The 25,727-nt window shown below is 34.4% G+C and overlaps 1 protein-coding gene across 1 annotated transcript in view; it reads right to left on the minus strand.

Annotated features, from left to right (window-relative positions):
* Positions 1 to 25,727, minus strand: part of LOC114328534 (WD and tetratricopeptide repeats protein 1) — a 51,708-nt gene that overhangs the window by 6,232 nt on the left and 19,749 nt on the right. Inside the window, exons 6-11 of the mRNA XM_050643128.1 lie at positions 20,304 to 20,606; positions 8,403 to 8,506; positions 7,007 to 7,184; positions 5,670 to 5,886; positions 4,397 to 4,596; positions 3,212 to 3,349 (exon numbers count right to left, since the gene is read on the minus strand). Of these exons, the coding sequence (XP_050499085.1) occupies positions 3,212 to 3,349; positions 4,397 to 4,596; positions 5,670 to 5,886; positions 7,007 to 7,184; positions 8,403 to 8,506; positions 20,304 to 20,606 (1,140 nt within the window). The remainder of the gene's footprint in view (positions 1 to 3,211; positions 3,350 to 4,396; positions 4,597 to 5,669; positions 5,887 to 7,006; positions 7,185 to 8,402; positions 8,507 to 20,303; positions 20,607 to 25,727) is intronic.

Below are 25,727 nucleotides of genomic sequence, written 5' to 3' on the forward strand. Positions count from 1 at the left end.
AAATTAATAATAAAAAAGTTTTCCATATGGATACAACTTACAGGGACATACTGTATTAATATTATGTGACACATGACAGAAGCTCGAAACAAATGACAATCGATGAAAAGCCCTATCGAAATGAATGAATTACGAGGATTGATGGATATAAAACTAGCATTTGATAGATGGTGTTCCTTAATACCGAATTGCTCTCGGTTTTGACATTTGTCATTCATGATATGACGACTGTCAAAATTTTAAGCCAAAAAACTATTAAATTGAATTCGCTCAGCCGGGATTCATTTTGGCACAATCGGAATAGGAAACATACAGCACAAAAATTCCTACCTCACACTATTAACTGCTCAAATCAACTTAATCTTTCACCAAAAAAAGAAGAATATATACTAAACCCATAAAATTTTGTGGAATTTATTTCTACAAAATATTTTTCTTTTGAACAATAAATAATTTTCTCATTTGTTATCAATACATTATAATGGTGTAAATAAATAATTATTGATTGTCGTAAAGTTCATGTTATTTATATCTGTTTACTATTAATAATATTGGCTATGAGCAGGTATGTTTGGCTGGGTAGTAATTTCCAGTCACATCTAGTAACCTAACTTCCCAAAAAGAAATTTGAAGAACAACTCTGTAGCAACCTCTGAAGAGCAACCAATTTCTGTAAGAACAACTTTTGTGATTTCGGAAATCGGAAATGGAAAAAATCGAGTATCGCCCGCTGATTAAACTCCTCCACAAAAAGGGGGAAACGAATGTGCAAATCAAAGCCGACCTAGACGAAGTATATGGTGAGGTTGCATCTTCGTTAGCAACAGTAAAATTTTGGAAAGCTGAATTTAGTGGCTTTACGAGTGTTTTTGATGATGAGCGTCCCGCGAGCTAATTTACAAAAGCTATACTAATTCAGTCATGGAAGCGACTGAATTCGAGTAGGCTTTGTATGCAGAATATTAGTTACATATTCTATAGACTATTACGGTCCACAAATTAACTGTATTGGTGTAGGATTTGTAAGCGAAATTTTTGATTATTATTGAGTAAATGTCTATACTGTTTCAGTCATGTAAATAAAACTAATCAAGTATTTACTTAAGTGGATTTATTATTATATCATAAAATTTAGATATATTTTGAAAATTAAAATGAATAATATATATTTGGATATGATTAAAAATTAAAAACAAATGAATAACTACTAATGTACGAGTATATACAGTATGTCCCTGTAAGGAACTATATGGAACACTTTTTTATTATTGATTTTACGAAAAAAAGTTATTTTTCATAAAAAGTTTTTCGTGGTCTAAAACCTAAGATGCAATCTTCTGATATGAAGTTTTATCAATAGGATACGAGGAATGTCAAAAATATGAATTTATCTCAAGAGTAAAGTACCTTTATATATTTCACAAGATTGAAACTTGTTATTACAAAAATTTGTTTGGGTTTAAAAATAATGTTCTAACATGCAATTACATTCTTCTAGTTTAAAGAAAAATTTAAATTTTTTCTCAAATTACAGATACCCACATCATTTTTATTTATAATAACTCCAATATTATTAGTTTTACGGCAAAAAAGTTATTCTTTATAAAAAGTTTCGTTCAAGAGTAAAGTACCTTTATAGTTCACAATATTTCAATTTAAAAGATGTAATTGTATACTCGCACATGTTTTTTAATTCTGAACAACTTTTTATAATAAAATGTTTCAATATTGTGCAAAATAAAGGTACTTTACTCTTGAGCGAAATTAATTTTTTGACATAACCCGTATAAAATTGATAAAATGTGAAATATTATGATTGACGCTTATTTCGTAGAACGTGCAAAACTTTTTATAAAGAATACCTTTTTTGGTAAAATTAATAATTTCGGACTTATCATACTTAAAAATAAAAATGATGTTTTGTATCTTCAAATTTTTATTTTTCAATTAGAAGAATGTAAATGCGCATTAGAACATAATTTTTAATTCCAAACAACTTTCGATAATAATAATTTTGAATATTGTGGAATATAAAGGTGCTTTACTCTTGAAAGAAAATCATATTTTTTGACATACCTCGTATACTATTAATAAAATTGTATCTTAGTCTTTATATAAACGTATAAATCTTTATTTATACGTCCATGACTGAAACAGTATAGACATTTACTCAATAATAATCAGAAATTTCGCTTACAAATCCTACACCAATACAGTTAATTTGTGGACCGTAATAGTATAGAATATGTAACTAATATTCTGCGTACAAAACCTACTCGAATTCAGTCGCCCCCATGACTGTATTAGTATAGCTTTGTTAATTCGCGTCCCGGGAGGCCAAATGAAGTCACCATGCCGGAAATAAGCAACAAAGTCCATGACATGATTATAGCAGACCATCGAATCAAGCTCCGCGAGTTAGTAGAGGTCCTAAGCGTTTCCTATGAACGCGTACACAACATCATTCACCATCATTTGGACATGAAAAAGCTATCAGCGCTATGGGTGCCGCGTTTGCTGACAATCGACCAAATGCGAAAACGTGTGACCACTTCGGAGAGGCCTTTGGCGATGATACGGCGCGATCCGAAGGATTTTTTTCGTCGATTTATCACCCTTGATGAAACCTGGGTGCATTATTACCTACTTGGAAAAAGGAAAAACAATCAATGACAAGTAATACGAAGCATTATTGGATCAATTCGATGGCGAATTGCGTCGAAAACACCCCGGTTTGGCACGCAAAAAAAGTGCTCTTTTCACCGATCGGCCGTTGCAATGGCAAAATTGAAACACTGAAACCTAGGCCTATTTTGAAGAGCTCGAGCAATAGTACTATTCTGACGGGATAAAAAAATTAGACCATCGTCTTACTAAGTGAAAACTAGCTAAAAGGATGTTGAGAAATAAACCGATTTAATCACAAAAACTTGTTTTTTCTATCAAAGACTAGTTTTATAGCAATCCACACTCGTATATCGATGAAGGGTGTCGAAAACTTAAATTAATTTAAAACGTGTAAATATAAATAATGAATATTACTTGTTTCAAATGAATGCGCGCTCATGTTTTGACATTCAGAACCTACAAGAAACTAGTTTAGCCAAAATCCACGAGAGGTCGTCATTGTGATTTAACATCGCAGATCGCGATTAGTTTCGAGGGATATTGTGAGCAATCGAAAAAACTAACACGTTTGACAAACCGGTACCTCGTTGTGTAGAGCTGTCGGTATTCGATATCCCATATTCACTAACATAGATTCGAGTGGGTCCAGCGCCATGCGATTTTGGTTCGCCTCGACCACCGCTTTAATGTCTGTCACTTTTCGAGGATTCACAAAGTCTTCCTGTAATACAAAGAAAAGATTTTATTAAACGATAATAAATTAAAGTCTTGTTTACAACTGACAGCTCATTACAAATTACAAATGCAAATATTCAAATAGAGGTTAAGGTTTACGAATTATGCACTAATTTGATTAGTTACATATACTTAAAAAAAACCTCATGAAACTAAAAACTTTTAACACTAATAATAATAAGAAAATGGAAAGCACACATTTTGTAAAAGTTGTATCTTAGGCAGACAAAATCCTGTATTTTCTTTCCGCTCTTTAATTTTGTCACGAAGCAACTTCTCTCTTTTAATAGTAAATATTTTTGGATTTATATGGAGTGTCTATACTACTACATTCATTTTTATCTCATTAGGGGATAATCCAGGCTGAATTGAAATGATTATTTATACAGAAAATATTTGCCATTATGTCGAAATTTGCTGATAGCTTAACGGTGTCTAGTCGGACAAACTTTGATGTACGGGAACACTGGAATAGGGAAAGTTTTAATTGTGGAACAGGTTATAGGTTTCGAACGTCAGACTACGAAAACGTCCCATGTATTTTGTCGGACAGAACTTCCAATTAATTTGTTAACCTTTCATTAAACTCTCATGCAAAATCAGACTGTTATTTACCACCAACATAATTCCTATCATTTGACATGTTCTACGTGATGGATTTATTAAAATGCCAAACATATTTGTCGGACAAACATAAGTGATTTTACGGGATAAAGAAAAGAAAAGTGGACAAGGGAATAAAAAAATGATTGGCCAAATTCAAAGGCAGAATCCGGTCCTGGACACCACTTACCCACTTCTCAATTATTACAAATGGCGTTAACTTGAAAACACTATACAATTTCGAAAAATTCTACTGACTGCGCCAATTACAGAGCTCACAACCAAAAACTGTTTAAAAATTGTTTTGTAATATAATTTATTTATTCTGTAACCGTAATTGTAATCTTGTTGATAAATTGTAATTGAACTTGTAATCGTAATTATTACTTAACAGTAATTACGATTTAAAAACAAGTTAAAAAATACTTACTAGTTCTGGAAGTGGCGACCAAAGTTTCACTCCAGAATCAATTCCGCTCGACGCAATGAAACAGGCACTCGGATGTGGTTGGACACAATTTACTATGGACACGTCGCCAAACAGAGCTGTAACTATTTTCGACTTTTTTCTTTCCCAAACAAATATTATACCTTCATCCGAACCAGCACAAACATAATTTCCATCTTCGCCTAAAACAACAAAATAGTCAAAAATCAAATAGATTATATTATCGTCAACAGAAGACATAGAAATTCTATAATATCATTCAAAACTTATCCAGGAGCAGACATATCCTCTGATCACAACCCGGTTGTTTTGTCGATGAGAGTCAAACTAAAAAATGTAAAGAGCCCTAGCTCCAAGAAAATCATGGATACAAGGCGGCTCAAACAAAACAACACTTTGCGGAAACTCAATTTAAAATAAACGAGAACTTAAGCAAAGTCCAAAAATTATTGGTATTAACCAAAGTATTGACCAAAAATGGAGAAAATTCAACATGCCCTTGTGCCAGTTAGAAAAGAATCCCAAAACCAGTTGGAAAAAAGCAAACCTTGGCTGACAGTAGAAATTCTTGAACTTATGGAAGAACGAAAAAAAAGCAAAAAACCTGAATAACAAAGAAATTCGAGAGGCAAAAGAGAGGTGGCTCTCAGACAGATCCAAGGAAATAGAAGATCTGGATAAAAAGTATGATAGCTTTCATTTACACAAAAAAAATAAAAGAAATGGCAGGTTCTAGAAAAAGCACAAGAACGAATATCCTTGAAAATGATAAAGGGGATATTATTACTGATGTGAAGGAGAGATTGTGTCACTGGAAAGGAAAGATTGTATCAAAAGACGAAAACTTAAGTACTTAGGACATGTAATGAGAGGGTAAATATAGTCATTCTTACAACTTATCAAGCAAGGCAAAATTGGCGAAAAGCAGAATGTGGGGAAGACGAAGAATATTCCGGCTTAAGAACTTGAAGGAATGGTTTTATTGCAGTTGTACAGAACTATTTAGAGTTGAATGAAAACGAAATTAACTTCTGTCCTTGTGAAACCGGTACTCATCTGAGGGACCTCACGACGTTCGGATTCAATAAGCGTCACTTCGTAAACACAATCAAGTCGACTTCATTGTCGAGTTCAGAGGTATATGATAAAGGTTGCAACCATAAATAATGATGAATTATAATTTGTAATTTGTATTAATAAATACAAAACCAAATATTCCAAATAAGTTTTAATAAAATGAGCAAAATCTAATCACCTAAAAAGCTGGCTTCTTTGATGTCAGTTGTAGTATTACAATGTCCGAGGAACCGCAGTTCAAAATCCAGCGATTCCAGCCTTCTTTTCTGCTCAACTTCCCCCACTTTCCTGAAAGTACGTTCGGCAATTGATTGTTCCGTTTTCTCGTTTTCTCTATCGGCTTTCTCTTGATTGGACAGGACAGAATTTAGAACGTCTGATGGTAAATTAACTGCCTAAAAAGTAAATAGTATAAAAAAATCAATATTATAATAAAAACACAATAAAAAAAATGCACTAGAAATAAACAAACCAAAACGCGTTGAATATTACAAGGAGCACTCCCAAATCATGATTTACAATGTATATACGTAAATCCCAAATCATGATTTACAAAGTTAAGTGATTTACAAAGTATTGTAAATCATGATTCGGGAGGGCTCCTCGTAATATTCAACGTGTCTTGGTTTGTTTAATTCTAGTGCATCTATATTGTGATTTTAGTATAAATATAAATGGCAAGGATATTGGAGGAAGGAAATGGTGAGTTCGGAAGAAAATTACACGAAAAAGAGAAAGGAAGAAAACGCGGACAAAAAAAAGAAAATAAAGAATGAAACTATGAGAATAATATACGTCAAGTATAGAAAAGTACCTGGTGCCTCGGAGACATCGGTGCCTCCAAATACCATAATGCAGGTAATGAAGGGAAATACTGAATACAAGGTAGTACTTGAATACAAAGGCAGTAACTCGAATTGCCAGAAAATATCAGAGAGGAATCTGCAGCAAAGGTAAGAGAAAGAGAGAGAATAAGAGAAAGAGAGAGAGATAGAGAGAGAGAGAGAAAGAGAGAGAAGACGGGCTATTCATGTGATGCACCGGTCTGGAAAGGACATACCGCAGGAGTAGTCCAGATGAGGGGTGGACTTTAGCTGCTAGGCAGGGAGCTGTGGGTGCATTTGTGAGCACCACTCCTCTGGAAAGACTGCCTGCGGATGGACCCTTCTAGCCTGAATCCAACACACGCCAGGGCATCCTTAACGGGACACGGCCTGGTACGGTCTTTAGAAGATTTACCACCTCCTTCCCATTAAAAGAAAAAAAAGGTAAGTAAGAGTTATTCATCTTTATACGTTATCTTCTACCGAAGGTTGGCGACCATCAAACGATATGTTTCTGTTTTGTGCGGCATGCATTATGTTTCCAAGCTTCTGGTATTTGGTAGAAGGTACGAGTTGAAAAAACAAAAAGATTTCAGGAAAAAAATACGGAAGACCTGGAAACGAACGTAGAAAAAGAAGAAATAAAAACAAATGAAATTGTATGCACTAATTATATAAATCAAATGCTTACCTTTTCGTGGTTGGTATTTATTGGTAAATTTAGAAAATAGTCTAGCCATCGCTGTGCTTCTTTTCCCCATTTAAGTTCTATTAAACACTCTATTAGTCCAATATAAGCCTGCGTGTGATTAGGCCAATTCTGTATCACGTGTAAAAAGTCCCTAGCAGCATTATATGTGTCTCCCATCCTAATAAAACAGGTAAAATACATTTGTAAAAACGATAAAGGGCACCCCCATTTAGATGTTCTCAAAAAATGTCCTCACTCCCAGAATTCATTTTTTTACGTTCTGTGACTAAATAATAACACTATGCCAGCACGCCCCCCCCCTAACATAGTTTTCGTTCTTGTTCATTTTTTTTCACTTTCAAAACCCCAAAAAAAAACGGGTTTTAGATGTTTTTCGGGATTTTCCCCACTTTAAAATAGATCAAATTAGGGTTTTTCTATAGATCATACACAATATATATTTCTAAAGTAATTGAGTCCTTCAAGGCATTCAAACATTGAACGAAACAATAAACACCAAAAAGCCATTTTTTTTTCAAAACTTACAAAAACACCGAAAAAACATGTTTTTTGGCGTTTAAAGGTATATTGACCAATTTGTAAATGTCCTAAAGGACTCAGTTACTTCAAATTATATAAAACCTATGAAAAAAACTTGATTTGATATATTGTGTCTATAAAATGAAAAAAAATCCCGAAAAACCTTTAAAAATAGTTTTTTGGGTTTTTGAAGGTGGTGCACCTAAAAAAAAATCTGAAAAAATTCAGAAACATATTTTTTGATAAAATACACAAAATAAAAAAATTGACCAACTGTCTCCAAAAAAATGTATACTCTTTTTTCGAAAAAAAAAATGCTATTTTTGGTTATGTACACTCAACCTACGAGTGTAAAAAAATGGACAAGTTTTATAAAAGCCTCTATTATGCGTGTGAATTTTTTGAAATTTTTAAATTGCTTCCAACCCACCGAAAAAAAAAACTAAAGAATGACGTTTTTGGTGGGAGGAAGGGAAGAGGGGTGGTAAGCTAAAATTACGCTTAGTGTTATTATTTTAATCACATACAACGTAAAAAAATTTTAAAAATTGAATTCTGGAATGAGGGCATTTTGCCTATATTAGAGGGGGGGTTGGTACCATTTACATTTACATACAAAATTAATTTAACACTATTATTGTTTATTTTAAATCTGATCTTTGTGTTAAAGTGACATCTAAAACCCTAAAAACTTGGGCAAACTTTAGTAAATTTAAATTTTAAGACAGTGTAATATGTTTTATTACTTCCTTAATTAAATTTTAATTTTTAAAATGTGCACATATATATTTGTAAATCTGCATCTGTCTTTAAACATTATTTCTTAGCATTCAATGATCAGATTAAAATTCCTTACCATTTCCGTTTTTGACACTGATTTGCTCTTTCTAGATAGAAACAAATACAATTTTCTTCCGGACATTGATCTAGCTTTACGCCGTTTATATAACCGTTTCCTCCCTGCAAAATAACAATAAGTTAGTAATAATACAAATAGGGTGCCCAGAAACTCTACCGACAAACGAAGACAGGAGATTCCTCAGATAATTTTAACACAATTTAACCCAATTCATCTAGACCGAAAATGCTTCCTAAAGGAGCTAGAGCTATTTGAAGATGGCGTCTGCTAATTAGTTTTTCTTAAATATCTCCAGAACGCTTCTATTTAGAAAAACGAAAATTGATAGACATATTTATCTTCCAGAGATAAATCGACTCCATCTATTGCAAATTTCTAGTAGCGGTCATAGGCGTCCGTTTTGGGTAGGGCAACGGTTATTTTATCGCATAACTATTTTGTTTTTAATTTTTAAGCATTTTTGAGTCTGGATTATTAAAACGTAAGGGATTATAGTACTAAAAGGTACTCTTACTTTAAGTCGATAGGATACACCGTTTCTAGAAAAATAGATTTGAAAACTTTTCGTTTTTTGAATATCAAAAAAAATTTTCAAAACAAAACTATTTAGAAAAACTAATACTGGTACGTTCATTTATATTCCAGAGATGAATCGATTTCATTAATTGCGAATTTCTAGTACCGGTCATATGCGTCCGTTTTGGGTAGGTCAACGGTTATTTTATCGCATAACTTTTTTGTCTTTAATTTTTAAGAATTTTTGACACTAGATTATTAAATTATGAGGTATTCTAGTACTAAAAGTTAGGCTTGCTTTATATTGGTAAAATACACAGTTTTTTTTGAAAAAATTTCAATTTTTTTTCAAATTCAGGAAACGAAAAATTTTCAAATCGATTTTTCTAGAAAACGGTGTGTCTTATCGACTTAAAGCAAGAGTACCTTTTAGTACTAGAATCTCTCACAATTTAATAATCCAGTATCAAAAATTCTTAAAAGTTACAGACAAAAAAGTTATACGATAAAATAACCCTTGCCCCACCCAAAACAGACGCCTATGACTGGTACTAGAAATTCACAATGGATGGAATCGATGTATCTCTGGAAGATAAATATGTGTACACATTTTCGTTTTTCTAACTAGAAGCGTTCTGGAGATATTTAAGAAAAACTAATTACAAGACGCCATCTTCAAAGAGCTCTAGTTCCCCTAGGAAGCATTTTCGGACTAGGTGAATTTGGTTAAATTGTCTTAAAATTATCTGAGGAATTTCCTGTTATCGTTTGTCGGTAGAGATTCTGGACACCCTGTATACATACAGTGAGGACGTTTGAGTTTGCATAAATTCATTATCTCGAGAATGGGCAAGTTTGAAGAGAAATGCTCAGACAGGTCGTTTTTTATTTTTAAATTATTACTTTTCGCCATATATATAATACTAGTGACGTCATCCATCTGGGCCTGATGACGTAATCGATGATTTTTTTAATGAGAGTAGGGGTTGTATGATAGCTCATTTGAAAGGTTATTTAATTCTCTATTCAGCAATATAAACAGTAACCTAATTATTTATACAGGGTGGCCAAAAAAACGTTTTTGAATTAAATTGAGACAAAAAAAGAATGTATGTGATTTATTTAATGCAAAATACATTTTACTGTTGTCCGAAAACAGGAAAAAATGTTTACTTGATAAATAGATATTGTTTTTAGCTTAAATTCAATATTAAAGCTGCCACCCACCTGCCTCTTAGCAATTTGAACATATAATTAATGATAATAATTAATAATTAATGACGTCACTAGTATTATATATTATACAGGGTGTTTCATTAATAATTGTCCATATAGTAACAGGAGCAACCTTAGCACAAAATACGAAGATTTAACCTAAAACACTTAAATAAAATGTGGTTCGTTACTGAGTTACAGGGTGTTTTATCTAAAAATTTAAAAACTATTTTTGCTCAGCATTTTAAAACTATTCGACGTATCCTATTCATACTTGGCAACAAGTATAGGTACTGTACAAACTACTAAATTATGTAAAACAAACGCTTCTGGATATTACCAGAGGCGTACGACGGGGGAAAGTGAATGGTTAACCCTCTCCAAATTCTACGCCACTGGCGGAATTGCTATTTTAGTTCAATTTTTGGATTCTCCAATACTTTCTATGAAAATAATATACTCTTCATTCGTAACGATAAAGTCATTAGTTTTCGAGATCTTTGAAGTTAAAAATGAAACGATACGGTTATTTTGATTAATGTATTCATGTACTGTGTCGCTTCATTTTTAATTTCAAATATCTCGAAAACTAATCATTTTATCGTTACGAATGAAGAGAATATTATTTACATAACAAGTATTGGAAGATCAAAAATTACACTTAAATAGCAATTTCGTCAGTGGCGTAGAATTTGGGAAGGGTCAACCAGCCACTATCCCCTGTGGTACGCCTCTGGTAGTAGCTAGAAACGTTTGTTTATAATAATTTAGTAGGGTGTATTGTAGTCGCACTTTCTGCTAAGTATAAAAAGGATACGTCGAATAGTTTTAAAATGCTGAGCAAAAATAATTTTTAAACTTTTAGATAAAACACCCTGTAACTCAATAAGGAACCACATTTTATTTAAGTGTTTCAGGTTAAATATTCGTATTTTGTGCTAAGGTTTCTCCAGTTACTATATGGACAATTATTAATGAAACATCCTGTATATCAAAAAGTCCTAATTTAAAAATAAAAAACGACCTATCTGAGGATTTCTCTTCAAATTTGCCCATTCTCGAGATAATGAATTTATGCAAACTCAAGCGTCCTCACTGTATAAACGTGGTGTTAAGAGCCTGTAGAACCAAAAACCACATTACATACTTATTCAAATGAATTCGAGAAAGTTCTAGTAAAAGTCTATGTTATTCGCAACCTGCGGATTGGACGATAAAGATTTACGAATAATTACAACTATACTGGCATCAAGTGGCAAGAATAAAAGTTGAACAAGATCTGTTGGGTGAAATAGATACAAAAAGAAGAGTGAGACAAGACTGCACACAGTCGCCTTTATTCTTTAACTTTAATGGAGGCAACAGAAGGTATTACTCTGAATGGAGTAACCGTGAACAATATTAGATATGCCGACGACACATTAGTGCTGATCAATTGCGGAGAAGCCCTTCAAAGTCTAACGGCGGAAATACATATCCGCGCCGCGAACTCCGCGCCGTGTGTGCGCCGCGCGTTCGTGGCGCGGTTATTGTTCGTTAAAATTTTTCATTTTGACGATCCAGAGGAAACTAACGAACGTTTAGTAATTGTAGATAATCATGTCTCTGTCCTGCACTTCTACTACATCTTATTTCGATATTGTTCTGAAACTATTTTCTTGTGTCATCTTATGCAATTTACTATTTTATGTGGAATAAGCCACAGTTTGGGAACATTTCGGGAAGTACCTTTTTCGCTTCCTGGCAACACAAATATAATGGTAGGGGAGCCCAAGCGGGGATTTTTGCAGTTACTCGAGCGCGTCAGATTATCATATGGGGAGAAACGTGGTACCCTGCAGATGTACCTCCACCATATATTGGCTCTTAACACAGGGGAGTTCGTTCAAGGGGGCCCCAAAATATTCGAAATAATTGTCAGATTAAGATAAGGTAAGTTAAGTACATGCAAAAGAGTCTATATTTCAAAAATATGACGATTTGAGCGGGGCGTACGGAAATGGGTGAGTCAAAAAGTTTCACAAAAAAAGCGAATATTTCGCGAAATGAACGTCAGATTGAAAAACTAAAAACTACGTGTTCAATATTTTTCAAAAATCTATCGAAAAATACCAAACTTGACCCCCCACGGAGAGGGGTGGGGGGTAAATTTAAAATTTTAAATACAAATCCCGCGATCTTTCGCAAAATAAACATCATATCGAAAAACTGCAAAATACACTTTATCAATGTTTTTGAAAAATCTATCGAATGGTTCCAAACACGACCCCCCACGGAGGTGAGGTGGGGGGTTACTTTAAAATCTTAAATGGTAGACCCCGTTTCTTATTGCAGATTTGGATTGTTTGTATAAAAATAAACAACTTTTATTCGAAACATTTTTTTGAATTATGGATAGATGGCGCTATAATCGGAAAAAGATTGTTGGAAATGGAAAATTAAATTAAAAAATGGGAAGTCCCCACTAAAATGGAAAATTTTACTTAACTTTTTTGGTTTTAGGACCTAATAATCACAACCCAATAGGTCCCCAAAGCGCTCGAGTGACTGCACATTTAGCATACTTTGCTCCCCTACCATAATATATCTGCTTGTTCCTACAACCAGAAACAAAATTAGAGAACTATAGGTACTTCCAAGTCATGCGATACCTTTTTCGTTTTCCGGTGACACAATTGTAATGTATCTGCTTGTTTCAACTGCGTAGCTTCGTTTCAACGAAATTAGAGAACTATAGGTTTTTCCAAGCCCTGTGTTAACTTTTTCGCTTTCCGGTGACCCAATTATAATATATCTGCTTGTTCCAACTCAGTTGCTTCACCAGAAGCGAAGTTAGGAAACTATAGGCTCTTCCAAGATGTGTGTTACCTTTTTCTCTTTCCGACGACACAATTATAACATATCTACTTGTTCCAACTCCGTTGCTTCACCAGAAGCGAAGTTAGGAAACTATAGGCTCTTCCAAGTTGTGCGTTACCTTTTTCGTTTTCCGGTGACCCAATTATAATATATATGCTTATTCCAACTACGTTGCTTCACCAGAAGCGAAGTTAGAAAACTATTGGGTCTTCCAAGTTGTGCGTTACCTTTTTGGCTTTCCGGTGACCCAATTATAATATATCTGCTTGTTCCAACTCCGTTGCTTCACCAGAAGCGAAGTTAGAAAACTATTGGGTCTTCCAAGTTGTGCGTTACCTTTTTGGCTTTCCGGTGACCCAATTATAATATATCTGCTTGTTCCAACTCCGTTGCTTCACCAGAAGCGAAATTAGAAAACTATTGGGTCTTCCAAGTTGTGCGTTACCTTTTTGGCTTTCCGGTGACCCAATTATAATATATCTGCTTGTTCCAACTCAGTTGCTTCACCAGAAGCGAAGTTAGGAAACTATAGGCTCTTCCAAGATGTGCGTTACCTTTTTCGCTTTCCGACGACACAATTATAACATATCTACTTGTTCCAACTCCGTTGCTTCACCAGAAGCGAAGTTAGGAAACTATAGGCTCTTCCAAGTTGTGCGTTACCTTTTTCGTTTTCCGGTGACATAATTATAATATATCTGCTTGTTCCAACTCAGTTGCTTCACCAGAAGCGAAGTTAGAAAACTATTGGGTCTTCCAAGTTGTGCGTTACCTTTTTGGCTTTCCGGTGACCCAATTATAATATATCTGCTTGTTCCAACTCCGTTGCTTCACCAGAAGCGAAGTTAGAAAGCTACTGGGTCTTCCAAGTTGTGCGTTACCTTTTTGGCTTTCCGGTGACCCAATTATAATATATCTGCTTGTTCCAACTCCGTTGCTTCACCAGAAGCGAAGTTAGAAAACTATTGGGTCTTCCAAGTTGTGCGTTACCTCTTTCGTTTTCCGGTGACCCAATTATAATATATCTGCTTGTTCCAACTCCGTTGCTTCACCAGAAGCGAAGTAAGAAAACTATTGGGTCTTCCAAGTTGTGCGTTACCTTTTTGGCTTTCCGGTGACCCAATTATAATATATCTGCTTGTTCCAACTCTGTTGCTTCACCAGAAGCGAAGTTAGAAAACTATTGGGTCTTCCAAGTTGTGTCTTACCTTTTTCGCTTTCCGGTGACACAATTATAATATATCCGCTTGTTTCAACTGCGTTGCTTCACCAGACACGAAGTTAGAAAACTATAGGTTCTCCAAGTCGTGGGTTACCTATTTCGCTTTCCGGTGATATATATCTGCTTATGAATGTTTTTTTGATATTGATAACTATTTCCGAAGTGAAAGTCGAAAGGTCAAGTAAACTTGATTTCAAACTCGAATTGTGGCTTATGCCCAAATAAAATAGTAAATCTTATTTTTAATACATGTTATTTTTAGTACAACAATGAACTAACATTTTTTAAAAAGGTCCGCATGTACATTTTTTTTATTTCAGCTTCTATTTCCGTTCAGATCGGATTTAAGTTGTTTCTTTAAATTAAATGGTTCTTTATTGAGGATCCCACAATAATGATTTTCCACGGTAAACATCAATTTCCTTCCGACAATTCCGACCATTCCATTACTAACAAATATTCAACTCATGCGCGCCAAAACCAACAAACCACTCGCAAACCCGTCCAAATACGTATTGCGAACCATCAAAGCGTTTGTTGAAAAACCGACAGAATTTAGATCGTGGTGCGCCGTGTGCGTGCCGTTTGTGCGTCACTTGAAAACACGTACTAATCTGACGAATACGCTGCGCGCGAGCGGCTCGCACACCGAGCAGAGCGCATATGTATCTCCGCCTTAATGAACGAAATAAAGCAAACCAAACCTCAAATCCATTATTTTAACAATTTCCATTTACATTTAAATAACAATAAGTTTCCTTTTACATATACAACCACCAATACAATATAGATTTAAATAACTTGCCTACCTATTAATTCATTTGTACAATAATATTCCAACTAATATTTATTTTTTTCTCCTCTCTCACCATCACCTGTTTTTATCTTTTGTTTATCATTATTAATAGCAGCTCATACTTCCTTTTTATCAATTTGATCAATTTAATGTTATAGTATACAGTCAACATAAAATAATTTTTATATTCTAAATAAATTTTGTAAATCACAATTTTCGTTTCAAAAAACAATAGATTTAAAATGTTAGACATTTTCAGATATTAAAATCTTTATCATATTATCATTGTTTTGGATCATGACCTTTTAGTGTAGGAAACAAAGGTTGAACCTTGCAAAATGGACACAAGTCCGGTTTTATTTTTTTTCTGGTATATCAAGGGGTGCTTATTATAAGACTAACTTTTTCTGAAAAAATTTCGCCCCGGAACCTCCCTTTTCACCCCTTTAAAGGGGGTAATTTGTGGTTTTTGCGGAACGTAGCCCTTCCTGTAACTTTTACAAAAAAATTTTTTTAAAAAAATATGAAGAGGACTATATTTTCTACGATTTATTTCCAACACCATCTCTCTATCATCCACCTTTTAGCGGGGGTGGCGCCCTAAAATTGACAAGTTTTTAAAAAAGATGTTTTAAAAAAATATATATTTTTCCCTAACTGTAACGGAAATTAAGAAGAAATCCTGCGGCAATTATTCACAAATAATTGACTGATTTTTTCGTATAGGTTTTACTTAAGGGTAATTGCCCTTTTTTTAATTACAGGGTGTTACATTTTAAAAAACCTCTTTTTATACCATCTGAACCGTTTATGCTAGAGTAAAAAGACTTTCAGCGATTACCCATGTACTGGTGCTATTTACAAATTTGTATAATGCACCCCCATTTTTTCCCCGGAACCACCCCAAAAAAAAGAAGAATTAATAAATAAACTGATTTTCTTGGAATCCTTCACACACAATGCCCTTTATTAATATGCTTCATACATCATTTTGTGGACGTTATTATTACCCATGCATGGACACCAAAAGCAATTTCCTAGTGCAACCCCTGAAGCAAAAAAAAAATAAATAAAATGGGGGGTTGAAAATTTTTTTCGTTTTTTGCTTTTTGATCCATATGGGCATATGCTTCATCAATAGTGCTTTTCAAAAATATATATGGTTATTGCAACATCTCTGCGAAAACCACCCCTATCCTTGAAAATATACTGCAGAAACTACCCCTCTCCCTTGTCGAGCATGTTTTTACGATTTTCTCATTACCTATGTATTCTTTTTAAACAAAACTTATACAAGGTTAAAGACCACTATTTACTCTAAAAATTATGTCCTATTCATTTTTTCGTATAAGCAACCGTTACGGCACAGTGGCGCCGTAAACCTCATATATGCTTTGGCGGGCTCCAGGTTTTGTTTTTTTTTTCGTCATCTGTTCGTTTTATTGATAAAGTACTTATGCAAAATAAAACAACACAGTGTAACCTACAAATTATGACTTTTGCACATTTTACATTCTTTGCTCCCCAAAGCCACAGTGGTGGCCCAAAATAAATTTTTGCATATTTTCGCCACCTACATGCATTTTATTGCATTAATGCTACCGTAACAGCACAATATTTACCCTTAGGTGGTCGCTACGCAGTGGCGGATCCAGGGAGGGGTGATGGGGTGATCACCTCCCCCCCTCTCAAACCAAGTGATATTATATTCAAAGATTATAAAAATATTCATTTATTTTTATAGAAATTTAACCAATTGGCACCCCCCTCTTAACGATGCTGGATCCGCCACTGTCGCTAAAGCATAAAAAGTCATTCTTATAAAAATAATATTAATATAAGTATTTCTATAAAAATAAATGAATATTTTTATAATCTTCAAATATAATATCACTTGGTTTGAGAGGGGTGAGGGTGATCGCCCCCATCACCCCTCCCTGGATCCGCCACTGCTTAGCGACCACTTAGGGGTGAATATTGTGCTATTAAGGTAGCATTAACGCAATAAAATGCGTGTAGGTGGCGAAAATATGAAAAAATTTATTTTGGGCCACCACTGTATCTTTGGGGAGCAAAGAATGTAAAATGTGCATAGGTCATGATTTGTAGGTTACACTGTGTTCTTTTATTTTACATAAGTACTTTATCAATAAAACAAACATATGACGAAAAAATAAACAAAAACTGGAGCCCGTCAAAGCATATATGAGGTTTACGGCGCCACTGTGCCGTAACGGTTGCTTAAACGAAAAAAATGAATAGGACCTAATTTTTAGAGTAAATAGTGGTCTTTAACATTGTATAAGTTTTGTTTAAAAAAAAAATGAAGAGGTAATGAGAAAATCGTAAAAACATGCTGGATAAGGTATAGGGGTAGTTTCTGCAGTATATTTTCAAGGATAGGGGTGGTTTGCGCAAGGATGTTGCAATAACCATATATATTTTTGAAAAGCACTATTGATGAAGCATATGACCATATGGATCAAAAAGCAAAAAACAAAAAAAAAATTTCAACCCCCCATTTTATTTATTGTTTTTGGCTACAGGGGTTGCACTAGGAAATCGCTTTTAGTGTCCATGCATGGGTAATAATAACTTGCACAAAATGATATATGAAGCATTTTAATGAAGGGCATTGTGTGTGAAGGATTCCAGGAAAATCACTTTATTTATTAATTCTTCTTTTTTTTTGGGTGGTTCCGGGGAAAAAATGGGGGTGCATTATACAAATTTGTAAATAACACCAATACATGGGTAATCGCTGAAAGTCATTTTACTCTAGCATAAATGGTTCAGATGGTATTAAAAGGGATTTTTTAAAATGTAACACCCTGTAATTAAAAAAAGGGCAATTACCCTTAAGTGAAACCTATACCAAAAAATCAATCATCTATTTGTGAATAATCTCCGCAGCATTTCTTTTTAATTTACGTTACAGTTAGGGAAAAATATATATTATTTAAAAACATCTTTTTTAAAAACTTGTCAACTTTGGGGCGCCACCCTTGCTAAACGGTGGATGATAGAGAGATGCTGTTGGAAATAAATCGTAGAAAATATAGTCCTCTTCATATTTCTATAAAAGAAATTTTTTGTAAAAGGTACAGAAAGGGCTACGTTCTGCAAAAACCATAAATTACCCCCTTTAAAGGGGTGAAAAGGGGGGTTCCGGGGCGAAATTTTTTCAGAAAAAGTTAGTCTTATAATAAGCACCCCTTGATATGCCAGAAAAAAAATAAAACCGGACTTGTGTCCATTTTGCAAGGTTCAACCTCTGTTTCCTACACTATTTTGTTAATAACCTTTGAAAATCGACTACCTTTTTGTCACTAACTGTCAATGTCACTCCAGACAGTTCCTTACACACTTTTGACACTTTATAGTCAGCGTTGGCCTAAGATGGTTGCTTAAGTTTCCTGGTAGGGTTTCACCATGTTTCCGGACGTTATATCTTGTAACATCGGCGTTAAGCCTGTTTAATATTACTTTTAAATAATGTAGATCGAATTATAAATTCAACCATTGTTTGGTTCTGGGGCTATTTAGCAAGTATTCAAGTAAGTAATCATAACCACACTTTTCTAACTTTCAAAATTTCAACCATCTTTCAATTTTAATAGTGTGATTACTTATTTTATTGTAGATTCACTGATGATGGACCGATAGGTCTGAAAACGTTCTGAATTGGACACATTTTATTCAATCCATTGGGATTTTTTAAATTTTAATAAATATACCAATTACATAGAAGTGGTTTTTACTTCATGTTAGAGTTTAATAATTCTCAACTTAATACTATTAAACAATACATTGGAATCAGAAAGCTGACATCAACATAGAAAATGAGGTATCAAAAGCAATAGAAATACGTAGAGGAGTACGACAGGGATATATTTTGTCACCACTGCTATTTAATGTATATAGTGAAAGCATCTGCCAGGAAGCTCTTTTGCAAGCAAATGAAGGAATCGTAATCAATGGCGAGGTTGTAAATAATATTCGATACGCGGACGACATTTTACTAGTTGCAAGAATAGTAGAAGAATTACAACGATTACTTACAAACATAAATATTGCTTGCAACAATTATGGCATAAACATTAATATCAAAAAAACCAAGTATATGGTCTTCAGTAAAATCATGACACAACCAGCACATAGTAGTATAAACGGCATGGCATTCAAATTGAAAAAGTATCATCAAGTTACAAATACTTGAGAACTTTAATAAACGAAACTAGAGACCAAAGCAATAAAATAAAAAGACGTATCGAAATTGCCAGGGCCACCTTCATAAAGATGAGAAAATTCTTCTGCAACAGAGATATAAGCATCCCTCTACGATTAAGAATGCTAAGAGGCTACGTATGTAACACGCTATTATACGGTGTAGATGCCTGGACTCTCAAACAGAACAACATAAAAAATATTGAAAATTTCGAGATGTGGTACTACCGTCGAATGCTAAAGATAAGTTGGGTTGAAAGAATCACAAACCTTGAAGTAATACGAAGGATAGGAAGCGACCCAGAAATTTTGTTAACGATAAATCTAAGAAAACTCGAGTATTTGGGTCACCTGATGAGAAGTCATAAATACGCATTACTTCAAAATATAATGCAAGAAAAAAGGAAGGAAACGGAATCCAGGCCGTAGAAAAATGTCATGGTTGCGGAATTTGAGAGAGTGGTTTGGCTGCACCACTAATGAACTTTTTAGGTCAGTTGTAAACAAGATCAGGGTAGCCTTGATGATTTCCAATCTCCGATAGGAGTGGCACAAGAAGAAGAAGAAGAATGTAAAATCCTCGGACATATTTATACAGGCGTAACGAAAACGGATTATGCCGAGACGTTATAATTTTGAGCTTTACCGCCTTTATAGTGAACCTAGTATCGGTAGGTTCATCAAAATAAACAGGCTGCGGTGGCTAGGCCATTTAGAGAGAATGAACGAGATGCAAAACACATTTATAACCAAAGACAGGATGGAGTCATGAAAAGAGGCAGGCCAAGACTTAAGAACCAGCTTGAAGATGACTTAAGAGTACGAAATTGGAAAACCAAGGCGAAGGATAGGAAGAAATGGAAGTTGATTCTAGAACATGCCACGACCCACCAGGGGTTGTAGAGCCAATGATGATGATGATGATGATGATGATGATGATGATGATGATGATGATGATGATGATGATAATGATGATGATGATGATGATGACAGAGTAGAAAAGATCCAATATATCAGTCAATTTTTCTCAAATGGTATTTTACAAAGACAAAATGTTACTTACCGTTTTGCGACAGTGTTTACAAACGGGCTGATCCTTTTTATTGAATATTGGAGGGACTTGCATGTCACTGATGTGCCTAGAATTATTGACATTAAAAAGATAGATGTGTTCACCGCCCATATTCGCCAACATTTCCGATCCCGCAGAATTAAAAGATATATTCGTTACAGCCAATTTATAATTGATCATTTTGGCGTTTTCCACTGCCAGGTGACCTGGGGCGTAATATTGCGCACAGTTCAGCTCAACTGGTTCTATTTCTGACGGTTTGTTTGCATTCATGTCCATGGGAAGGAAAAAATGCTGAAAAATAATTTATTGTTTATAACTTTATTAATCAGGATAATTATTCATAGTCCATTGAAATGTTGCATTTCTTAAGAATTAGTGTGCCTTTTTGGGTGGACGCAGATTTATTTTTTTATGTGCTAGGAGAGTAAGTATAAGTTTAAGTTCAAGTTTGTCAGGTCGCCATCCTTGTCCACGGCTGCCATATTGGAAAAAGGGGTGTAAAGGAATTTTGCGCTCTATCTCGTAAACTACCAACCCTACAGACAATTTTATTAAACATTATTTGCATCAAATTAAATTATCTACAACTTCATTCTATTACTTTTTATCGTAAAATGGAAAATAAAAAAGTTACAAACAAAAGTAACATTTTTAAATAAACGTTCTTTCTAAAACACAGGTTAAAAATAAAGTAAATATATTTAAGATAATTATATACAGTTTAAAACAAATAAAATAAAATACAATTCCATCTTCTGCAAAGGAAAAACAATATTAAACTTTATTACAGTCATCCGATCATAATAGCAACATTAAAATAATACGATAAACAATATATACAATAACAATCTCGCTACGTTATATCAACATAGCCTGGAGACCCCGCATTCCACTGCAATGCAGTTACTCGTTCGTCGCTACTACCGCCTACTGCGATGACGACCATGGCAAGACTCCACGTCACTACTGTGGCGTCCGCCTAGGCATAGTTCCACCTCACAAACGGTGCATCTTTGCCAAGCCAGCTAATGCTAGTTCAATACGCTAGCAGCAGCTGTCGAGCCATGGCTAGTTCAATACGCTAGCCACGACTGTTAAAATTATACATCGTAGAATATACAAGCTATGCGAAGAAAGAATACAAGACACACAATTTGGATTCATGAAAGGCGTAGGTACAAGAGCTGCACTGTTTAGTCTACAGGTTTTATTTCAAAGATGCAGAGATATGACTTGCGATATTTACACCTGCTTTGTGGACTACCAAAAAACATTTGATACAGTTCAACACCGAAAAATGATGGATGTTCTAACAAAAACCCAAATGGATGATAAAGACCGACGTATAATACAAAATTTATACTGGAACCAATCAGCTACAATAAGAACGAATCTTGGAGGTGAACCAACGGAAGCGATCCAGATTCTACGAGGCGTTAGACAAGGTTGTATACTTTCACCTATATTATTTAACCTATATTCAGAGGAAATATTTATTGAAGCCTTGGAAAATTGCGAACATGGAATACTTCTAAATGGAGAACGCCTAAACAACATCCGCTATGCAGACGACACCGTGATTTTTGCAGACAGTTTGAACAGTTTACAGCAACTAATAAACAAAGTAAATGAAGTGCAAGATTTGGACTTCAAGTAAATATATCAAAAACTAAATTTATGATCATCGGCAAAAATAAAATTAGAGACGCCCAACTACTTATCAATAATACACCAGTGGACCGAGTAAAACAGTATAACTATCTTGGAACAATAGTAAACAAACAATGGGATCACTCACAAGAAATAAAATGTAGAATATGGACCAAGAGCTAGCGACGTCGGAAAAAAAATCATTTTAAGACGGCTGAATCTTTCATATATTGTTCCCTAGGCTTCCTCGAACACCGTACCGGCCATCTGGCTACTGATACAGGTTGCGTTCATTACTGCGCAGCACACTTGTACAGGTAAACATATCGAATTTAAAATTATTGTAAGACGAAAAATTTTTTTGTCATTACTTTTTAAACATTATTAGAAATATGAACTGTAATTTCTAGACATTTCTGTGGTTTAAAAAGTAATGACAAAAAAATTTTTCGTCCCAAAAATAATTTAAATTCAATATACAGGGTGATTGATGAGTGTGATAAAGCTCAGTAGATCCGCTATAGTAATAGATAGCAATAAAAGTTAATAATAAAAATTGTGGCCAACTTTCAGCTTCACATTACGAAATTAGTTAGATTGTTACAGGGTGTTCGATAACATAGTGGCAGACCAAACTTATGTTTTTTTAAATGGAACACCCTATATTTTATTTTACATTCGAAATCCTCTTAACTTCCCCATCACAAAAATATAAAGGTTTGTTATGTTATATAGGGCTTTTACAAAGTTATAACCAATTTATTATGAAAATCGTAACAAGTTCAGCTCCCTTTATAAATAAAAAAAAGCACAACAGCGATGGTTTATTGGTGCCATATTTTTTTGTTTATTGTCAAAATTTTTAAGAATTGTTGATATTGCTAATTTTCCTTATACCGAATACAGGGTGAGTCAAAACGCAAGTACATTCTTTTCTCAGAAATTTTAAATGGAACACCCTGTATTTTATATTACTATCGAAAAATATCATTACCGTACTTTAATTTTTGTATAATATTCCCTATGCCCAAATTTGTCAGTTTTCGAGATATTTTCATTTTTCAGAGCAAGTTATTAATTAGTGTGTTCTATTTAAAATTACTGTGAAAATAATGTACTTGAGTTTTGACTCACCATGTATTCGAAATAAAGAAAATTAGCAGTATCAACCATTTTTATAAATTTTGACAATCAACGAAAAATATGGCACCAATAAACCATTGCTGTTGTGCTTATTTTTATTTATACAGGGAGCTGAACTTATTACGATTTTCATAGAACATTGGTTATAACTTTGTAAATACCCTGTATAACATAACCAACCTTTATATTTTTGTGATGGGGAAGTTAAGAAGATTTCGAATATAAAATAAAATATGAGGTGTTCCATTTAAAAAAACAAAAGTTTGGTCTGCCACTATGTTATCGAACACCCTGTAACATTCTAACTAATTTTGTAATGTGAAGCGCAAAGTTAGCTACAATTTTTGTTATTAACTTTTATTGCTATCTATTACTATAGCGGATCTACTAAGCTTTTTCACACTAATCAATCACCCTGATTTTGTGTTAACCTGTACAGGTGTGCTGCGCAGTAATGAACGCAACCTGTATCAGCAGCCAGATGGCCGGTACGGTGTTCGAGGAAGCATAAGGAACAATATATGAAAGAATCAGCCGTCTTAAAATGATTTCTCGAAAACGTTGCTAGCTCTTAGACCAATAGAGAAGGCTAGGAGTGCATTCAATAACATGGCCAAACTCTTTAAAAGCCACAACCTTAATCTGGAGATAAAAATAAGGCTCCTACGATGTTATATATTCTCAATATTGTATTACGGAGTTAAATCCTGGACACTTACTGAAGCAATGGAGAAAAAACTAAAGCCTTCGAGATGTGGCTATACAGGCGAATCCTAAGGATATCATGGACGGACAAGATAACCAACGAGACCGTATTACGAAGCGTGGGCAAAGAAAGGGAGGTGATGTATACCATTAAAAGGAGAAAGTTAGAATATCTCGGACACATAATGAGAAACGGCACTAAATACAGATTATTGAAGGTAATCCTTCAAGGTAAAGTATTCGGAAAGCGAGGAATTTGGAGAAGAAGAATATCATGGTTAAAGAACCTGAGGAAATGGTTCTCCACAATAACAACTAATCTATTTAAAGCATCAGTTAATAAAATAATTATAGCCAGAATGATCGCCAATATTCGAAACGAATAGCCACTAGAAGAAGAAGAAGACAAGTTTTCAATGCATCTTATGTATTTTCGGTCTATATCAAGTTTTTTGAGGATCTGCATTAACTTGTGGTGTTGGATACGATCAAACGCTTTTTCGCAATCTAAAAAGCATAGGAACACGTCCTTCCTCTGGAGATGATATTGAGTATAATAATTCTACATATATTTAAAAATTTGTTTTCCAGATATTGTTTTCTAATTTTCTTTGACGGCCCAGGCTGCGGTTCAGGTTCTAATTCAGTATGGGAGATGAATGTTTGCAGAATAAAGGGAGTTAGAATTGGCCTCATTGTGGGTAATTTATCTTCTAATTCATTTTCTTCGATATTTCCATGTTACTGCAGGTTTCATCAGAGCAATTGGAGCACACTGTGAAACCTTTGAGGCCTGCTTTTCAGCAACCAAGCATACTTCCACAGTTTCTCTTGCATCTGCAGAAAATTAATTTCAGAAGTTCGGGGGGAGCTGGATTTTTTAAAGTTTGGATTAATATCCAAATTTTTCCATGCTTTTTCCTGTTCCAATCTTCAGGATTGCAGAGTTTGCCATAACAACTGAACCTGGTGATTATGCCATAACAACTGAACTCGGAGACCTTAAAAGCAGGCTGCATCTTGTGTTGGAGGAAGAGGTGTTAAGTTAAATGTATTTTTGGTTACTGTCTTTTTGAATCGTTTGTATCTCATGCTGTACAGAGAATCATCTTTATTTCCACCATATAAAGAGACGAGAAAACGTTGCTCAACGAAAGTGAGAAAAGATGGCTCGACTTTCTCACTGAGAAATAATGCTGTTCCGCTAGCTAACTCAAGTGTTTCTGTGGAATGTTGATGAATTTAGTTTGCCGATCTTGTAAGGTGCTGATGTTTTGTCGCATTCTGAAAAAGCATGGAAAAACCGCAAACTCTCTGCAATGACGTCGCCATATACAATTGAAAGACAGTATAATTGATCCGAATTACACTCTTTTGAAAGTTTCTTCTTCTTTGGGTGCCGTCTTCTTAGCAAAGTTTGGCGATGACTTCTGCCAAGTCGTCTCTATTTTGGGCTTTTCTTATTAGACTTCGAAAGTCTAATCCTGTGTATTCTTTGATGTTGCGCAGCCAGGTCATTTGTCGTCTATCCTGGCCGCGTCTTCCTTCTATTTTCCCTGCTATAATAAGTTGAAGGAAATTATACCTGCAGTGTCTAAATATGTGTCAAAGATAAGATATTTTACGTTTCTTGACAATTTCTGTGAGTTCACGTTCTCTATTCATACGCCTTAAAACTTCTTCATTTCTAACGCGGTCGGTCCATGGAATTTTCAGCATACAACGAAATACCCACATCTCAAAGCTCTCTAAACGTCTTAACGAGCTGACTGTTAACGTCCAAGTTTCCACGCCATGTAGTAGTACACTATACAGGGTGTCCAGAAACTCTAACGACAAACGAAGACAGGATACTTCGGACACTTCAGATAATTTTAAGATAATTTAACCCAATTCACTTAGTCCGAAAATGCT

This window comes from Diabrotica virgifera, chromosome 2 (genome assembly GCF_917563875.1).
Source record: "Diabrotica virgifera virgifera chromosome 2, PGI_DIABVI_V3a".
In the NCBI taxonomy this organism is placed as follows: domain Eukaryota; kingdom Metazoa; phylum Arthropoda; class Insecta; order Coleoptera; family Chrysomelidae; genus Diabrotica; species Diabrotica virgifera.